The sequence below is a fragment of the Danio rerio genome, chromosome 23 (genome assembly GCF_052040795.2).
Source record: "Danio rerio strain M-AB ecotype USA chromosome 23, GRCz13ab, whole genome shotgun sequence".
Lineage (NCBI taxonomy): Eukaryota > Metazoa > Chordata > Actinopteri > Cypriniformes > Danionidae > Danio > Danio rerio.
The window spans coordinates 4,509,321-4,530,000 of record NC_141043.1 but is presented as its reverse complement, the minus strand read 5'-3'; the positions used below and the strand labels follow the sequence as shown (position 1 = coordinate 4,530,000).

Here is a 20,680-nt window from a genome sequence, read left to right as displayed (position 1 = left end):
GCGGCTTCAACTTTTGCGCGCCCCCTTCAATCCAACTATATTTTATAAGAGGCAAGTGATAAAATGTGGAAAATATTTCCATCAATAAATTAAAGATATTATTTCATAAAGATATCAATATGCTTCAAAAAATACAGCTTCGCAGTTCTGAACACAACTGAAATAGTATGAAGTAGTAAAAGGTATAATTACATTAAGCATGTTAAGTCGCAAAGAAATGCATCTCATAACACCCCAAAGTTCTTCTCAATTTAATTTTCCCTCACTAAATGATTATAGCACCTTGACTAGCCTTGCTTTTGGGCTTTTTGTAGGCCTACTACATTTGTCAAAACAAAATGATAGACATGAGAGTCCTAAAGGGCAAAAGAACATTGGAATTACTTGTCACGTGCATACTGTGAGAAGTGTAAGGTCTGTCTTTGCAAGAACAATTAACTGAAACTGCTAAAAGTGAAATAAAAAAGACTGTCAAATGTTTAGTGTTAAAAAAAACAGAAACAAACTGTGTGAAATGTTCTATTTAATTCAGGGGTCTCAAACTCGCGGCCCGCGGGCCATTTGCTGCCCTCAGTGCAATATTTTGTGGCCTGCGCCGACCGCTGTACTCTGACAGATTCAGCGGAGTGGTGAGAGAGAGCGCTCCCCGCTCCGCTGATTCTATCCGTACACAGCGCGCTTGTCACTCAATGCGCGTTGTCGCGCGCGTTCTGATCAGCTGTGTTGTCGCGTGCGTACTCAAGAGCGGTGTTATCGCGCGCCTACTGAAGGGTGGAACCGAGGGTGTGTCGCGTCGCGGGGGCACTTTTGATCATTTTGGAAGGGCACTTTTTATGCAAGACTAAAAAGGGCATGTGCTCTGCACAGGTTGAGCCCTATGTGTGCACATGCCTGCCCTGCATCTTATATATATTATAGGTAGATACAGACTGGTACAGACTGATGTGACTGGAGTGGGGTGGGGGTGTTTTATTTATACATATATACGCCTTTTTTTTTTTTTTAGGTGAGGGAATGGAAGTTTTGAGTGAGTGCCCCCACTTTTTCCCTAGGACTTCAATAAGTCAAAGTACAGGTCTAGACTTAATGATGATCATCTTCAAGCCATACTGAGGGTCTCAACTGCTTCCACTCTAAAGCCAAATGTGGTTCAGATTTGTGAGAAGAAGCGCTGTCAAGTCTCTGGCAGCAAGGAGTAGGCAAAAGATGCCATGTTCAGAAGAACTGTTCATAATCTTCACTCAATGTTCTATTAATGTTCAGGACACTTCATGTTCAGAAGAAATAATTAAAACGGTTAATAATGACATTTGAGGACTTTTCTTTGTGAAATCCCTTATGCTGCCCAGCCTCACCCAGACCTTGCCTCCTGCGGCCCCCAGGTAAATTAAGTTTGAGACCCCTGATTTAATTGAAATTTTATAACTTTGTTTGTAGCTAAAATTAAAATAGTTTTGAGCTAAGAAGTTACCAAAAGGCCTGATGAGTCAATATGATACATAATAAATTCATAAAAACATGTATATGGTATTAAAAAATGGGGGGAGGGGTGGAATGATTTTTTAATTGAATAAAATACAATATTATACGCGTATAAAATGCTAAATCAACATTTTTAACAAATAAAATATATATATTATTTGAAACTTTTAATATGGATAATTTCAAAAATAGTTTTGGCACAATGGCGCCCCCCATGTGTGGCATATACTGCATACCCCCTTTTTGCGCCATAGCAATCAAACAAGTGGTGCTCGCTGCAGAGCCATTTGAGGAGAGCTGAGCTCCAGCAAGGGGGAGCTTAAGCTTGAGCTCCACCTTTTTTGCACTTCTTCTACGAGTGATGTCACTGGGGGTAGGGTTAGAGGTGGAGTTGGTGTACGCATTAAAACAGCTTACAGGAGGAGGAGCGACAGCTCATGCTCCCCCTCGCTGGAGCTCAGCTCTCCTCAAATGGCTCTGCAGCGAGCACCCTCTCCAATCAAATGCTCTCTAGTATCTAATATGCCCCGCCCCTTTCTAGACGCTTCTCATTTGCCTTCATTTGAAGCACTTCAGCTCACTTCAGCTCAAAGCACTTCACGGGACCTGCACATTTAAAATTCAACACAGACATTATAGTCAACCTCTAAACTTGACTCAGGTCAGAGGGTGGATTTACAGGGCATCTGAATCCACACCACAAGATGTATTGCAGTGCAGAATGAGACGAGAGAGACACTTACTCCACTCAGAACCATAGCTGCCTCTAGATGGGACGTCTGATAGCCCACCGCAGTCACAGTGATGCCTGCAACACCCGATTCATGATGGACAAGAACAGTCTGATGACCTGCAGAAAACACCACATCTATTACACACATACACATCACACAGACGACATATAGTTCAATACACAAGACAATACATAGAAATGAGCGAACTAGCCTCTTGACAAATAACTTTTTTAAAGCAGTCATTTCAATTATTTTTAGGGCTTTCCTGCATTTTTATTGTTGATACGATCTATGTCTGCTCTAAATGTATGGTTTTATTTGAATGTTTTAAATACAATGATGATTTTGTAATTGCTAAATGCTGGAGATGCTATAATACAATTTTTGTCATCTTTAAAACATAGTATCCAGCGCAAGTACAACCCCGAACTTGTCTCCCTTTTTTTTTAATAAAACTTTCTAAAGGATACTATACAATAACATTTTTGTGTTTTTATAACAGATTAGTCGGTAGCTAAATCTGGAAATAATCAAACAAAATAATTCAAATGTTGGCAGCTAGCTCTCTAAAACTCTCACATGGTCGTCCACTGAAGCTAAGCAGGGCTGTGCCCGGTCAGTACCTGGATAGGAGACCAGATGGGAAAGCTAGGTTGCCGCCAGAAGTGGTGTTAGCGAGAGCAGCAGGGAGTGCTCAACCTGCAGTCTGTGTGGGTCCTAACGCCCCAGTATATTGATGGGGACTCTATACTGCTCAGTGAGCGCTGTCTTTCAGATGAGATGGTAAACCTTATTCTTTAAGGTAATTAAAACTGGCCTCCTAACCATCTCCATATCATAATTGGCTTCATCACTCAGGCTCCAATGGTGTGTGGTTTGGCGCAGTATGGCTGTTGTTGTGTCATCCGGGTGGATGCTGCACACTAGTGGTGGATCAGGAGATCCCCCCCCCCAAAAAATGTGTAAATCTCTTTGAGTGTCCAGAAAAACGCTATATATATATGCAAGGAATTACTATTATTATTAGGTCACCGTGCTAAAATTAGTACACCCCAATTCATATTTTAGGGGAAAATATTAAACAAAATGTTAATAAAAAGAAACCAAAATCATGAAAAGCATAAAAAAAATTAATTTTGTTGTAATGTTGTAATTTGTGATACTTCTTTTAACACCTCATTTGAATTTAAATCTAATATCTATTTATCAAGATGTTACATGAACACACTCTTATTTTAATAAATATAATGGTTTAATAAAACATTCATTTTAAATGGGAGGGTACTCATTCATGCTGCCATTAGTGCTGCTAGGTTGTGCTCAGAGGTCCTGAGAACATTATTTCACACACTTTAGGGTCTTTTTTTAACAAGTATAAATTTTGCAAATAATTTTACTATGAATATGTGTATAGTTACAGCCATAATTTGTATTTCACAAGTATCACAAGCGTTCATTTTAAAGGTACCATGAAGTTTCTTCTGTTTGTTGTCCTCGTGTACGTGTAGCTGCATGGGCATGGTGGGTTCAATGCTCGCCAGGGAAACTTTAGAGGACTCCCAGATCATACTCAGAGAGCTGAAGTTATCAAACTTCCTGCCCTGCTCATCAAATGCCGCCACATCCAGCTCTGGGTTGTGATAGTTTGAAACGGGTACCTGGGTCAGAGACAAAAAGAGGGGTTTAAGCATCAACAGTCAGGTAATGAAAATTAAATAATACCAAAATGTTTTACACATTTGTCAGCAAAATGTTTTAATCAATCAAATACAATAAAACTTAGTATGATCACTTGGAACATTTCTGGAGGCACTTGCTTTAAAACTGAAACTAAAAATGCTTTGTAAAAATTATGTATTAAATAAAAATGCTTCATTGCCCTTGCGTTTTGGTTGACTAAGCAACAAACCAGTCTTTACATGGAATTAATGGGTTTCATAGAGCAGCTCCTTCCACGTCCAGTGTGAAAGCCACTGAAGAACGAAACCACAAAACATTGCCTTTTTTTTTTCAGCTCATATTTTTGGGTTTTTCTCTTTTCGGCAACAGAAAATTTAGTGCATTCATACTTTAATCTTTCCAGTTAAACACAAAAGAGGACATTTTGAAGAACGTTGGAAACCAGTAGCCATAGGAGAAAAAAAAATATTATGGGAGTCAAAGGCTACTGGTTACCACCAAATATCTTATTTTTTTCTTTCAGAAGAAAGAAACTCAAGCAGGCTTGTAAATGATGAGTGAATTTTTGGTTTTGGTGAACTTTCTCTTTAAAATAGACACTTTACTTTTCCATTCATTGAGTTTCTATCTACACAAAATCACATGCAATGACCTTGAGTCATAATAAACCTGCAGAGTTTGAATGCTCACCACTTGCTTGTTCTGCTGCAGCAGAGGGCAGGACACGTCCAGCTGTGGGTTCACGTAAATGGGGGTCAGAGTAAGACGTGACGGAGGAGCGCACACAAATTTGACAACAGCCGGCTCCACAGCAGGGAAAGGGTTTGTCACGGTGGGCTGGTTCCCAACGGTCACCGCCAAGACCTGTGAAGACACAATTATTTGAAGACTAAACATATCGGTAGTGGGTGCAATGGATCACAAATCTCATGGTTCGGATCACATTATGATTTTTGAGTCACGGATCGGATAATTTTTCAGATCAGCAAACAGGAGAGGAGATAAACGTAAATTGCTTTCCATTTACAACAAGATCTAAAGGAGGAACTTTTGGCTTTAACAAAAATAACTTATGGAACCTGTTATTTTAATAAAAAATAAATCAAGAAAGAACCAGCTGAATAAATACAATTTTAAAATAAAATATTCATTCTTCAACCGTAACATCTGAAAACAACTTGCGCTACTGTCATTAATAATGCTTAATGTGTAAATTTACAACAAACAACAACAAAATGTATAAACAAGATGATATTCAGATGATATTCAAGATGACTTCAGAAAACTGAAGTCATCGCGTTTGGGAACAGAGATGAGGTTCTCAAGGTGAATGCGTACCTTGGCTCTAAAGGTCAAACGACAAAAAATAAGGTCAAGAATCTTGGTGTGACTCTGGAGTCATATCTGAGTTTCAACAGTCATGTCAAAGCAGTCAGTAAATCAGCATACTATCATCTCAAAAATATTGCAAGAATCAGATGCTTTGTTTCCAGTGAAGACTTAGAGAAACTTGTTCATGCTTTTATCAGCAGCAGGGTGGATTACTGTAATGGACTCCTCACTGGCCTTCCCAAAAAGACAGTCAGACACTTGCAGCTCATCCAGAATGCTGCAGCCAGAATTCTGACCAGAAGCAGGAAATCAGAGCACATCACACCTGTCCTCAGGTCTTTACACTGGCTGCCAGTTACATTCAGAATAGATTTTAAAGTATTATTACTGGTCTATAAATCACTAAATGGCCAAGGACCTCAATACATTACAGATATGCTCACTGAATACAAACCTAACAGATCACTCAGATCTTTAGGATCAAATAAACTAGAAGTTCCAAGAGTTCAGTCAAAGCAGGGTGAATCTGCCTTCAGCCACTATGCTCCTCGCTGCTGGAATCAGCTTCCAGAAATAATCAGATGTGCTCCAACATTAGGCACATTCAAATCAAGACTGAAAACACATCTGTTTAGCTGTGCCTTTACTGAATGAGCTCTGTGCTGCGTCCGACAGATCGCACTATTATGTTTTTCGTTTTCTTTTTCATTCTTTTATAACCTATTTTAACTCATTTTAATTTGTTTTTAATCTGTTTTTAATGTTTTTTATTGTCTGCATTTTATGTTCCTAAACTTGTCTTTTTTATTCCTGTTTATGTAAAGCACTTTGAATTGCCACTGTGTATGAAATGTGCTATATAAATAAACTTGCCTTGCCTTACATATTTTTTGTCTTATTTTAATTAGTGAATTTTTGATGGCTGTTTGGTGCCAACTATGTAATTGCTACAAACTTCATTAAGCGTCAAGTTGCTTTTAAACTATGATTTGAATCTTTACCCTAAACATCAGTGTTTATATCTGAAATATTAACTGTGATATCCCACTGCTGTGCTATTTGATCGTTTGTAACTCATAAATTATAATGCTGATCGAAAAGATTGAAGACTGAATATCTTTCTCGGTCAAACACAGATTTGACTGCACAGCACCAAGGGATTATTAAACATATTCAAATCATGATCATTTACAATTGAGACTTTTTTTCAAGGAGGTTTTCACCTTTATTATATTAAGTTGAGACAGAAATACGTGGGGAGCAGAGAGAGGGGGAAGGATCAGCAAAGGACCTCGAGCTGGGAATCGAACTCGGGTCACTGTGAGCACTTCCATTCAATATGTTGCCGCATTTTACCAATAGGCTTTTGGCGCCAATGATTCCAATCTTTTTAATAGTTAACTGTGTAGCTATTAGTGTTACAACCATTTTGTTTACTGAGTGTAACTACAGATAAAGGGACACTGAAGCGTTTTAAAGCCGTGAAGATCAGTCGATTCACTAGTGGATCGTATCAGCGCTCGTATTTCAACTTATAAACAGACCAGCTGATCCTTGCAGCTTTAAAACACTCCAGTGTCCACTAGTAGCTAGGGCTGTGCAATTAATTAAAAATCCGATTTCGATTTTGGCTTTTAACGATTATGAAAAACCATTAATCAAGATAAACGATTATTCCATCACGTACCGCCCCCTTTCCAGTTGTACACGTGTGAAAACTCTGCCTCTGCAAAGCTCAGTTCCACGTGAAAATGACTAAAAGCATGTGCTGTGATGTAACTTTTGCAGCACGGGATGCACATCATTCATAATTTTAAAAGCGCAAAAGAGCACTTGTTGTTGTGTGTGTGCGCGCCGTGCTTAGCCTCTGACAGGTAGCGTGTGTGTGTTTGCGCGCCGCGCTTAGCCTCGGACAGCAGAGCACACACACATCTAACGTCATCTTAATGAGAGCGCTTTAATGGTCAAATACATGCACATTTGTGTCAGAGCGCGGTGTTTAGTGATTATTCATATTAACCCTCATTTGTTTAATAAACACACAAGTTGAGAATTAAAAGACACGTGAAAGAGAAACCATATCAGAGCGGCACTATTCTTAAAGTGACAGCGTGCGATATTCCTGCTGATGCCGACTGTTTTTATTATGAATCAATAATAAAATCAAAAATACAGTGAAGATGCTTAAAGCACAGTTTAAACATAACAGATTTAACAACTCATTTCTAATAACTGATTTCTTTTATCTTTGCTATGATGACAGTACATTATATTTTACTAGATATTTGTCAAGATACTCAGCTTAAAGTGACATTCAAAGGCTTAATTAGGGTAAATAGGCAAGTCATCGTATAACAGTAGTTTCTTCTGCAGACAATCAAACATATATATTGCTTAAAGGGGCTAATAATATCGAGCTATTAAAGTAGGTTTCAATCGTTTTGAATAATCGTGATTACAATTATGACCAAAATAATTTATGATTTTTCCCATAATCGAGCAGCCCTACTAGTATGATTTTCCGATTTTTAGTATGAATTATGATTTTTCCTATAATCGAGCAGCCCTACTAGTAGCTATACACTAAATGCATTAATGCAGGCTAGAAACTGAAAACACCTTTCATAACCTGAGGAAGTTATGCATTTAGGTGCCACAACAACTTCCTACATCATTATATTTTACAGGGAAGCTAATATGCTCCCAACATGTGATCTAAATGATGAGTCTTTTCCAGCTCTTCGGTTTCTCCGCTAGTTTTGTTAACCGATTATGAATCATTCACATGAACTCAACCTACTTAATTACTTAAAGCAACATCGGCAGAAATAAAACTTTAATCTTTAGTCTTTTCTCTTTAATCGTTACAAATTTAGGATTATTAAACAAGTTTACAAAGATTTGATATTAATCCACAGGTCATGTGCATGCACAACAGTGGGTCGACTGTGATCCGTTATACCCCTAGTGCACATTCAAAACAGATGGTCCACAGGATATGACATCACAGACTGCATTACCTGCTCCCCGAGAGCTCGACATGTGGCTCTGACCAAATGAGTGGAGTAGGTGCGAGCGGCGGGTCCGAACAGAGCCAGCGAGACACTGCTGTGGTCCTCAGCCGTCAGGTTTCTGAAGAACTTGGAGGGCTCCAGCACCCAGGGCCTGGGGCCTCCTTCAAAGGTCATGTCTTTGGAGGATCCCAACGTCACCACAGCCACAGACACGGGGTCAATCGGCTGTCAGAGAGAATGAAGGTAATATGTAAATCTCTGCTCGCCGTCCTCCACATTCACTTCTTTACAACAGCTTACCTTGAGAGGCGGGTAGGCAGCAATGGTGATCTTTGCACTGAGGTGCACATTACTATGGGTATAGCTAACCAGCAGGGTGGTGTAACCGGGGATCAATGCCTTTACTCGGATCCCGCTGCAGTGGCTCTGACCTGGTGGAAGTCTACCTAAAGATGTAAACACACACAATCTATTCATTACATACAGTTCTTACGTTAAGTCAAAATCAATTCAAAATGATATAATTCCCATTAAAGATCATGGTTTTTTGATCAACATTTTAATTGCAGTGGAAATATAAACAAAAATTAACTCAAATGATTTAATGGGTTTCCTCAAATACACCTGAAATTGCTAAATTTAATGATGTCGGCAAGATTAAAGATGTGCAGCCCAATCAATGCAGGCATCTTTAACAGTTAGCAGAGCAGCTTTTTGCTTTTAAGGCTGAAACTACAAGAATTCTATACCTACAAGATTGATCATAGAGGTCATTCTGTTGTATATACAAGTTTACATATAAGACGTCATATTGTCACATCACATTCACATGCAAAGCTTCAATTGAGATTTTAAAACTAAGCTTTAATGTCTGTCATCATCAACTGGGCCATAATCACCCTAAAAATACAATATATTTGCTGACACAGCCTAGGGCTGTGCAATTAATCGAAAATCCGATTTCGATTTTGGCTTCTAACTATTATGAAAAACCATTAATCGAGATAAACGATTATTGCATCACATACCAAAAGCACGAAAGACCGCGTGCTTATGTGTGTGTGCAACACACGCACACACATAAGCACGCGGTCAGCATTCGGCCTCATTCGCACACTGAGCGCAGACATCAAAAATAATCTTTACGTGAGCGCTTTAATGGTCAAATAGGTGTCAAAATACGGTGTTTAGTGATTATTCATATTAACCCTCATTTGTGTAATAAACAAACGAGTTGAGAATCAAAAGACACGTAAAAGAGAAACCATTAAAGTGACAGTGCGAAATGCTGCCGCCTGTTTTATCATCGTTCATTTAAAAAATAAAAAAGGAAAATCCCTCGCTGCTCTTGACTGAAGGATTTTTGTAGCTAAAGTGTGTTTCTTAGGGTGAAGATGCTTAAATCACAGTTTGTTTCATATTTTTATTCTATTGTATTTATTTCTCTTTCCTTTGCAGGGTGGAAAATAACTGTATATACAGTTGAAGTCAGAATTATTAGCCCTCCAGAATATTAGCAACCCTTTTCCTCCAATTTCTGTTTAATGTAAAAGAAGATTTTTTTTTTTACTTATTACTGAACATAATAGTTTTGATATCTCATGTCTAATTACTGATTTGTTTTATCTTTGCTATGATGACGGTACATAATAATTTACAAAATGTTTTTCAAAATACAAGCATTCAAATTAAAGTGCAATTCAAAGGCTTAATTAGAGTTGTAACAGAAATTAGCTCATTTTATGAATATTAATAATCAACAATAACGGTTTATTCTTAATTATTAATATTCCGGCTTAAGCTTCAGTCAATTTGATCAAACAAACACATGATTGTATATAATCTTGCCCGCATGACCGAGCGGACTCTCAGATTATGAATATTAATTATCAACAATAACGAATTATTATTAATCATTAATATTCTGGATCAATTTATTGTCAGCTTGACCAAGCAAACGCAAGCAGAGCCTTCCGAGCGGCCACGGCAATGATCTATTCATTTAGAAAAAGGGAATTTAATTGCTACTTCTTGTGAAGTAGATTAATCATTCATAAGTTTTAATCAACTTATAATAGCTAGGCAGGGGAATCTGTATTTCAGAGTAATTAGGCAAGTCATTGTATAACAGTAGTTTCTTCTGCAGACAATTAAAAAATATATTGCTTAAGGGGGCTAATAATATTGACCTCAAAATGGGTTTCAAAATATTTAAACCTGCTTTTATTCTAGCTAAAATAAAACAAATAAGCCTTTCTCCAGAAGAAAAAAAAATATTAGAGGAAATACTGTTAAAATTCCTTGCTCTGTTTAACATAATTTGGGAAACAGTTATTTAAAAAAAAACAAAATTCTCAGGAGCACTAATAATTTTGACTTCAACTGATAATCGTTTTGAATAATCGTGATTACAATTATGACCAAAATAATCTTGATTTTTTTCCAAAATCGAGCAGCCCTAACACAGCCTATGATTTAAAGTCACGGGGAAAAGTAGCAGACAGTGAATTACATGCGTTCATTTTGATGGCTATGATAGTTAAAGGTAGAAATACCCATAGCTGTGTTTTGTAATTTTAATAAAATAACAATGTTAGAAAGAAATATACACATATTTAGGAAAAGTCAGGGTATTATAGATATATCGGTTTTACTTCAACAAAGTTATTTTAATTTCAAAATGACCCCCTGGTGAAGAAGATTTTTATTCATTCTATGTAAAGACACATTGAGTAAGTGGAGAGCCATATCAATCTGACATTATATGTCTTTGGAAACAGGTGGTGTGTTAAGGCAAGTGGTCATCCCTGCTGAAAAATCCAGATTAAACCAGCCAAGGATGGTTGGCTGGTTTTAGCTGGTCGACCAGCCTGGTTTTAGAGGGGTTTTGGCCACTTCCAGTCTGGTTTCCAGCCAATTTTTTTTTTTAATCCAGTAACAACTAGCATCAAAGCCCTTTGACAACCCTACCCTTCCAGGTTCTCTGATTATTCTATAGAAAAGCTGTAAGATTTACACACTCTTTACAGCAATAAATAACTAAAGACCTTTTAGAATAAAGATGGACGCAGTAGATGGATTCAGTAGTACTCGTACTAGTATTGGTACTCAAGATTCAAGAAAAATGAGTATAATTCCTCTTTAATGTCTGACAGTTATTCTAAAACTAAAGGGATCCTCAGCACTATACCTGACAGCTCTAGCAACTGTATACCGGTGATGTACAGAAGCTCAGCATCAAGAAACAAGGTTTTGTTTCCCATACAAGAAAGAAAACGATCATCTCCACTCACCCTCCAACATCTGGAAGATGCCGGTACTCTCCATGTCCACCTGCATATCAAAGTGTGAGCAGTCGCTGAGTGTCACCCTCTCGTCCCCCAGCTGACCGAAGATTCGCAGGGGCAGATCCAGATGCAGGCCCACACGAGCCTCCACCGCACAGGGGCTGAACTCCATCCCCACCGGCTCAATCACATACACCTGCAAACACCAGCTCAATATTTACTAGGGGTGTAACGGTTCACAAAAATCACGGTTTGGTTCGATACGATACAGTGGTGTCACGGTTCGGTATGTTTTCGATACAGCAAAAGAATAAAAAAGCCAGAGGATTTCTCTGACTTTCATTTTTAAATGCATTAAAACTAACATCATAAATGTATGATCCCGTTTTTTTTTTTCCTTTTACTTTAAAGGTTCACGAAACACCAAAACACATTTTTAGAGCTGTTGACAGTCGTATATGTGTCCCACACTGCTAAAAACACTATTAGGACATATATCTCACTGAAAAGTGAAAATTGGTTGTTTTTGCGTTGTTTCGAGCAAATTCGTACTTCCGGTTTGAAACGAATTTTTGAAGCTGCGTCACGGCCATGAGATCATAGCGTGTATTCCAGCGTGTAGAATGGGCGACTGTACCTGGGTGTACCGTATTACGTCTCTGAGTGTGCTGCATTAATGCATGAGTAAGACTTGGTTCAAACCAATCAGCGCGCTCTATTGTGTAACTTCATTAATATTTATTAATGTTACAGTGTAGACGGCGTCACAGCAGAGACGCCACATTGTGTTAGCAAAACATGCGTGAAGTGTTGCTTTCCTACTTTGCTAAGGTGAAGTTTTGTTTTCATTTTCTCTCTGTGAGAGCGCAGCTGGAGCCAGGCGTAGATTACAGTGTATGCGACGCGACACGCGACAACAATAACTAACGTGTCGGAACATTGTTTACCCGAGACCTTTTCTCTTCTGCAAATGGAGATCCGGATTCGCTTGTAGTCTCCTCTTAATAAAGACGCGGCTCTAGTTGCTGGTGATTGTCCTGTCTCTACAGATTTGGTAAGTGAGTGACCAGTGCTCTTTGTTTATTCAGTTTGTTCGTATCGAACTCACTATTGCACCGAGTGTAAACATGTTAGCACCACAATCAAACTATTACTGTCTGGGAGTATTTTCATCGCATTTTGTGACGGGAATAACACACGCGGCTTACCTGCCTAGTGCATCTAAGTTACAGAAAAAATGCAGAGTTTATTTTTTTCTCTCATTCGCCGTGCGGTATCAAACATTGCATGAAAAATACACGCTTACAGCAGTTCCTCGAATCAAATATCTCGTTTGTCACGAGGGGCATGAATGAATTCCCTGAATGAACTAGCCAAACTGCAATTAAAGTCCACCATTTAATAATTTGGCAAATATTTCGATTACAGATCACAGTCACTTTCTCCCCTGTGTGTGTGTGTGTGTGTGTGTGTGTGTGTGTGTTTTGTCTCTGAAACTCGTGGTCAAATAGACACTCCCACACCATGCCACTTTAGTTCCTCCGACACTCCCCCCTAAACAGAGCTGGACACGCCCACTTTTCTGGCTTTTTCCAAAGTAGAGGTGTGAAAACACCCTGCTGAAACGAGGGGGTTTCATGGCCCTTTAAACAGTGATAGAGCTACACTTCCGGGGTTGCTTAGCAGCAAATAAAAAAAATCCTTCTTTATACTCAAAACCAAAAAGCTTCTTATAAAAAATAAATATAATATTGTAGCAGTTAAACAAATAAAAAGAAAAGAACAATTTAGTTTTTATATTTAATTTCAATCTATTTTTAAGTATTTTTTTTATTTTCAGAAAGATGAGTGTCCACCTTTTCCTCAGAGAGCACAGATCTGCTTGATTTGACTGTCCTCTGCCATTTCAGTGGATCTGAAAGCCGGAATAATCTGACTGAAATGGGCTTATGGAGGAATAATGTAACGGGGCTCTATTACATTTAACATCTTCTTAAAACCCGACATTTCCACTACCGATTAAGATCTCTCAGATGTTTTTTTTTTGTGGGGACATGTGCGTGTGATGTACCTGAGCGGCGGGGGTAAGTTGTGCACAACGTACCTGAAGAGCTGGGAGGGATGCGTTGGAGAGGGGTGTGCGACGTATTTAAGGACCGGGGGGAGACGCGCGATTTCCAGAAGATTATCATTCGTTCGCGGGCATCCAGGAGTTTCCTGAAGCTTCCGGGAGACTTGGGATGTCTGGGATTACATTAACGTTACTCGCCATTTTGCGAGCTAGTGTAGCGCATGGCGTGCCTGACTGGAGTAGTGTTTGGAGGTTGGCTCTTTTGTGTCGGGGGTCCAGGGTTGCTGGGGCAACGGGGGCGGAGCAAGCACGAGCAGCCAGGCTGACACAGAAGCTGGCAAGATTGCTTATGAGTGCATGCTTTAATAAAGGGATATTCTGAGTTCAAAAGCGATGGTCTACTGTTTAACATGACAGCGGTGAAGGCAGCATGTTGTCCGCCACGTCATTTGGGATGCCATGTTAAGCGTTGTTGCACTGAAAACATTGTATTTTGTACTTATTCCCTTTTATCTTTTTAGATATTAGTCTGAATTGAATCGTTCGGTTCGTAATGCGTACCGAATCGAAAGTCTCGTACCGAACGGTTTAATGTGAATACACGTGTCGTTACACCCTTAATATTTACATACTCATTTGGTTATTTAAAGAACTCATGACACCTTAATTTTTCACAGTATGTCTGATAATATTTTTCCCTCTGGAGAAAGTCTGATTTGTTTTATTTAGGCTAGAATAAAAGCAGTATTTAATTAAGAGAAGCATATTTTAGGGTCAATATTATTAGCCCCTTTTAGCAATATTTTTTTGATAATCTACAGAACAAACCATCGTTAAAGGGCAATGACAACCCCCACTTTCGGATAAAGTCTACTTCAGAATTTTTTCAAAAGATGCATGATTAATGGGCAGGAGTGGGCGTGGCCAGCAGGGGAGAAGGGGAGCGAACAACTGTTGTTGTCAGTTAGCTCACAAAATGAGACACAAACCGTGAGGAGACGCATGAGTTTATAGTTTACAAAGTTAAAATGCAAAGAAACAAACAGTGATTTAATGCCCTGCTACATTTTTTATTCGTAATTTCATATACAGACAACAACAATTTATATCATTATAAAGATAAGTGTGTTCATGTAAACACTATAAATGAGGATTCTCCCTCAATCCCCGTATCCAGCAGACTCAGTGCAGCAGGTCTCCTGACCTGTCTATTTTAACCATTAGCCCTGCTGGTAATCTGGAGGATTTAGGCAAACACAGCAGCACGGCGATGTGTCTGAATGTGAACGAACTCCTGCTAAAAGACAGCGTCCGCCATTCTCTAATTCTCGTGCTGCTCTCCCGACAAAAATGCTAGCAGCACACACACAGCTTTGCTGTATGATCGGCCCTGACAAGATCGCGGGGGAAAACATGCAACAAACCCCGTGGATCATGGAAACAAACGCATATAAGCCATCATGAACGGCTAAATACTGTGCCGTGGTTTCCGTGTCTCTCAGCTCGGGCTTGACACTGGCAGGTCTCATGAATAATTAAGCAGCCGGCTCTTCTCATAGGATAAGAAAACTCCGCTATGAATAATAATGAGAAACCGACGCGTCATCATTGCACTTGCAGTACTGCGCTACGTCGCCGATTTTGATCCCGCCCAAAAAATCATTTTAAACCCGGAAGCTGAAATGAGCTGACAAAAGCTCAAAACTATCCAGTTTTCCCCACAATTTAAGCTGACAGGTATTAACATTGTCTCAACTGATGCTCAACACACACAAATCTGTTAATATAAAAAAAAAAGTTCTCCGGGGTGTCCTGAACCTTTAAACAATGATTTGCCTAATTACCCTAACCTGCCTAGTTAACTTATTTTACATGGTTAAACCTTTAAATTGCACTTTAAGCTGAATACTAATGTCTTAAAAATATGTAATAAATAATGAAAATAGTGGAGTCTTCCTTTAATAGTAATAAAATAAAATATGTATTTTCCACAAGCATGACTGCAGGAATCACCTTCATGTCTCCGTAGTGCAGTGGGTTTCTCATGTCATGGGCGTAGATCACACTGACTCCAACGTCTCTAACCGTGGTCATCATACCTTTTACTGTCACTGTGGCCACTGCTGAGTTAGTGGACGACCAGCTGAAGTTCCCGCTTCCTCCAGTAGCCTGAAATGGAGACAAAAATCACAATAATGTAACACAGACTAATGATTCCCAACCTGGGGTCTGCAGAGGGCGGGCGCAGAAGCTTATATGCATTGAGGTCGATAAGAGTATAAAATGTCCCACTAATAACTTTATTAATAATTGTTTAGCAATTAAATAAAATAATTAAATAAAGATGTTATTAACAGCATAGTCTTCCAGGGGTACAGATGATGAACAAATAGATATGAGGTGTACCTAAGGTGATCATGTCATCAAGTTTTCTGTTGTTCACCTGTGAGAAATAGAAGCAATTCTATATATAATAATATATCAATTCGAGGTGTTGGTTGGGACAAAAACTCCTTTGAGTATGTCATGGTCGCCCACTGAAGCTAAGCAGGGCTGCGCCCAGTCAGTACCTGGATGGGAGACCACGTGGGAAAGCTAGGTTGCTGCCGGAAGTGGTGTTAGTGAGGCCAGCAGGGGGCGCCCAACTTGCGGTTTGTGTGGGTCCTAATGCCCCAATATAGTGACGGGGATGCTATACTGCTCTGTGAGCGCCGTCTTTCTGATGAGATGTTAAACCGAGGTCCCGACTCTCTGTGGTCGTTAAAAATCCCAGGATGTCCTTCGAAAAGAGTAGGGGTTTAACCTCGGCATCCTGGCCAAATCTGCCCACTGGCCTCTGTCCATCATGGCCTCCTAACCATCCCCATGTTCCAATTAGCTTCATCACTGTCTCCTCTCCACCAATCAGCTGTTGTGTGGTGTGTGGTCTGGCGCAAAATGGTTGCCGTTGCGTCATCCAGGTGGATGCTGCACACTGGTGGTGGATGAGGAGATTCCCCCCATTGTGTGTAAAGCACTTTGAGTGCCCAGAAAAGCGCTATATTAATGTAAGGAATTATTATTAATTATTATTATAAATATTCCTTCTATCGGGTGCCGTTGCTTTCATTTAGAACACGGATTAAACCACTCGCTTCTGTCCTCAATCTGGCAACCTTCATTTTCGTTTGTTTTGATCCAGGAGTGCAATACCTATTTCAACCACTGGGTGTCAAACTTACATACTGCACCTTTAAAGCTAGATTTAGATATAGTTTTGGATCATCACAACACAAGGGGCCTCATGTACAAAGACTTGCGTTGAAATCATACTAAAACATTGCGTTCGCACAAAGCTGTAAATGTGCGTACGCAGTAAAAAATTCAGATGTATGAAACACTGCGTACGCCGAATCACACGCATAATCTCTTCGTACATCCGAATGAACATAAACCTGAGCGCAAAACCCCTCCCTGCCTCCTCCCACGTATGAATATGCTAATGACTCTACTTTGGCAAAACCAAACGAAGAAGCAACGGCAAAAGCAAGCAAAAAGAGAAACTTTGAACAGAATGTGAATTGGAGGTGCGCCTATCGGAGGCAGACCGGAGAAAAACAGTGTTATTTGCGAGTTTGTCCACCGAAATTAATAACAAAAGAAAAAAATAGAGGGTGAAAGCTGACGCGGGTAACGCAGTGGGGTCTCATTGGAATGTAGTAATCGGGTGATAGTCGAGCAGCGCGAGTGGCGTAGCTCTTAAAGGCCATGTCAACATGTTTTGACACTGTCATTTCTAAACCCGGTTCGAACCCAGCGTCTGACGAACTTGTTTTTCTTTTTTCCCCCCATTACATATCAGATATTGCCTACTCTTCATCACGAGGAAAACAAGTAGGGATCATTAATAAGTGTGTGTATTATGTTAAGCGCATTTGAGCATCATATTATTTGCACCTTTATTGAATGGAAATGTTTCCGATTCATGTAGCCTATGCAAATTCGTCTTCAGATGACGCCTTTATAGCAATGTGCGTGCAGTAGATCGCTCGGATAAGATTGGGGAAACTGGCGACCGCTGCAAGTTGCTCTTTAATGTTTGGCTGGTCAACTGTATGGTATGGAAACCTTATATACCTGTTAGACATGCGAAAGATCATGATCCCGTCTCAAACAGCTGCCAATGCACGGCTCAAAGACACTTTGCAGTGTTCAATTTAACATGATTGCCTCTAGGAGTCGCCAATGCAAATAAAACAGACACGCACAAGAAATGCACGTACGCCAGGCATGAAGTTGGCGTGGAACAGCACACATTCTCACGTTCATTTCACCGTTAGTAAACCCAAACGTTAGCGCGAAATCTAGCGTACGCAAAGTTTTACTGCGTACGCACCGTTGACACATGAGGCCCCTGATGCGAAAACACCAGAACCACAGCGATCTAATTAGAAGGTGTTTCAGTCAACAAATCACCAACATTTACCATGGTTTTACTGTAGTAACACTGATATGAAAAGTAGAATGAATTCAATTTCTTTAATAATGTACTACATATATTAAAGGAGTAATGTATTATAATCTCAGTACTTTTATTATTAATTATTAATTCCGTTGCCAGTAGTTGATATACACACACACACACACACACACACACACACACACACACACACACACACACACACACACACACACACACACACACACACACACACACACACACACACTGTATCATACTGTTATATGTACAGGGGGCTCCCAACAAAAAAGGCAGGGATTTCCTCTTTTTGAACTGTAATGAGGAAAGCGCCAAGTTTGCAAGTTCTCCCCGTGTTTGCATGGGTTTTCTCCGGTTTCCCCCACAGTCCAAACACATGCGCTATAATTGAATTTAATAAATTAAACTTTTCATAGTATGAGTGTGAATAAGGGTGTATGGGTGTTTCCCAGTTCTGGGTTACAGCATGAAGGGCATCCACTGTGTAAAACATATGCTGGATAAGTTGGCGGTTCATTCCGCTGTGGCGACCCCTGATTAACAATGAGACTAAGCAGAAGGAAAATGAATGAATGAATAAGTAAAGCCCACCTTTATAATGTACTGGTACGCTCCCTCTTTGGGTTGCCATGGAAACGTCAGGATGGCCGGTGTGAGGACGATTGGGTCGTAGATTTCCACGTCCTGCTCATTACGCACAGGAACTGAGAGCGCGTGGACACTTCCTGCCTGAAGACACAATCGGAGTTACAATACATCTCAATACCGTCAAACCACCAACACCGAACACTGCAACACATACTTGATCAACGACTGCTTTCAGTGTGCCATCAATGACTGTCTGACCCCGTTTCACAGCTTTCACATGGTGGTAAGACCCATTAACAGACGACTCCAGGACCTCAAAGTACTCCGCAGGGAATGTGGTTTCAATACGGATGTTCTGCAAAAACAAGAGATTTCAGTATACAAAAAAATGGATAAATAACAGCCACAAATTGTGAACCGGTTTTGTTCTGAAATACTTTTAAGAAGACACAAAAACATGTGGGCTGTTCTAATTAAAGAACTTACATTTATTATATTTTAGAGTGGACATTCAGACCACTCTAACTTCATTGTTATGAGAGATTGGAAGCAGCAGAGTTCCTGACAGAACTCATCATCAGGCATGGGCTGATATAAGATTATGACAGTATGATGACCTTGGATAAAAATATCACGGTTTCACGGTATTGCAATTACTGCTCTAAAATACAGTTGAAGTCAGAATTATTAGCCCCCCTTTGATTTTCTTTTTTAAATATTTCCCAAATGATTCTGTATGCATATTTGTATATATTGATATATTTGTGTTTGTTTGTGTACATATATAATTTGTAATTTTTTTTATTTTTGTTTCATATTGTTATCAACCATGCTATTGAACCAAGTCAATGTTGAGAAATCCTGTCTACTACAATTGTTGATAACCATGTTTATTAAAAACACAATAAAGTTTAAGTAAAAATATATATATATTTAATTAATCAGTTTTTTTTTGACAGTCTACAGAAAAAAAAAAAAAATACTAATACTACTAATACTTCCCTTCTTAGACTTTACAGACCTGAAACTTGCCTATAGCACTTATTCATTGTTGCTCTTGGTTGTGTAAATTGCTTCCTTGTCCTCATTTGTAAGTCGCTTTGGATAAAAGCGTCTGCTAAATGACTAAATGTAAATGTAACAAACCATCGTTAAACAATAACTTGCCTAATTACCCTAACTTACCTAGTTAGGCCTTTAAATGTACTTTATGCAATATGGAAGTGTACTGAAAAATATCTAGTGAAAGATTATTTAATGTCATCATGGCAAAGATAAAATAAATCAGTTATTAGAGATGAGTTATTAAACTATTATGTTTAGAAATGTAATGAAGAAATCTTCTCTCGGTTAAACAGAAATTGGGGGAAAAATTGGTCCCACTTCATATTAAGTGTCCTTAACTACTATGTACTTACATCAAAAAATAAATACAATGTAATTACTGTGTTTATGATGTATTTGAGAACACTTGTGGTGCTTTCGAGTTGGGATAGAGGTTGGGTTATGGACAGGTTTGGTGGTATGGGTAGGTTTAAGGGTGGGTTAAGGTGTAAGGGATGGTCAACAGTGTATTTACAAATCTAATTACAAAAGTTAATTACAGATGTAATTACATACATGTATTTAGTCAAGCATAAGTACACAGTAAATACATGTATTTACACTATAAGTACATTGTAACAAACTATTAATTCCTGTGTAAGTACATATTAGTTAAGGGCACAATATAAAGTGGGACCGAAAAATTAAACGGGGGCTAATAAGTCTAACTTCAACTGTATATTCTTTTTAGATGTTTTGGTAAAAAACTAAAACTTTTCCCCCATTAAACACAATATATTTTATTACGAGAAACACTTGAAATAATTTGGAACCGTACACATGTTAGGCTGCTTGATAAAAGCATGAACCAGTCCTCATTGAAAACAAAGCATCTAATTCTTGCAATGTTTTTGAGATGATAGTATGCTAAATTTACTGACTAAAAAGAGAGAGATCGTCAATAATGGCCG

At 39.1% G+C, this 20,680-nt stretch overlaps 2 protein-coding genes across 4 annotated transcripts in view; both read right to left on the bottom strand.

Moving 5' to 3' along the window:
- raf1a (Raf-1 proto-oncogene, serine/threonine kinase a) overlaps positions 1-20,680 on the bottom strand; it is a 778,989-nt gene that overhangs the window by 291,023 nt on the left and 467,286 nt on the right. The window lies entirely within an intron of this gene.
- nup210 (nucleoporin 210) overlaps positions 1-20,680 on the bottom strand; it is an 80,781-nt gene that overhangs the window by 42,269 nt on the left and 17,832 nt on the right. Inside the window, exons 10-18 of the mRNA XM_087306431.1 lie at positions 18,880-19,020; positions 18,669-18,806; positions 15,614-15,769; positions 11,536-11,725; positions 8,543-8,688; positions 8,249-8,467; positions 4,587-4,760; positions 3,685-3,874; positions 2,226-2,332 (exon numbers count right to left, since the gene is read on the bottom strand). Coding sequence (XP_087162557.1) covers positions 2,226-2,332; positions 3,685-3,874; positions 4,587-4,760; positions 8,249-8,467; positions 8,543-8,688; positions 11,536-11,725; positions 15,614-15,769; positions 18,669-18,806; positions 18,880-19,020 — 1,461 coding nt within the window. The remainder of the gene's footprint in view (positions 1-2,225; positions 2,333-3,684; positions 3,875-4,586; positions 4,761-8,248; positions 8,468-8,542; positions 8,689-11,535; positions 11,726-15,613; positions 15,770-18,668; positions 18,807-18,879; positions 19,021-20,680) is intronic.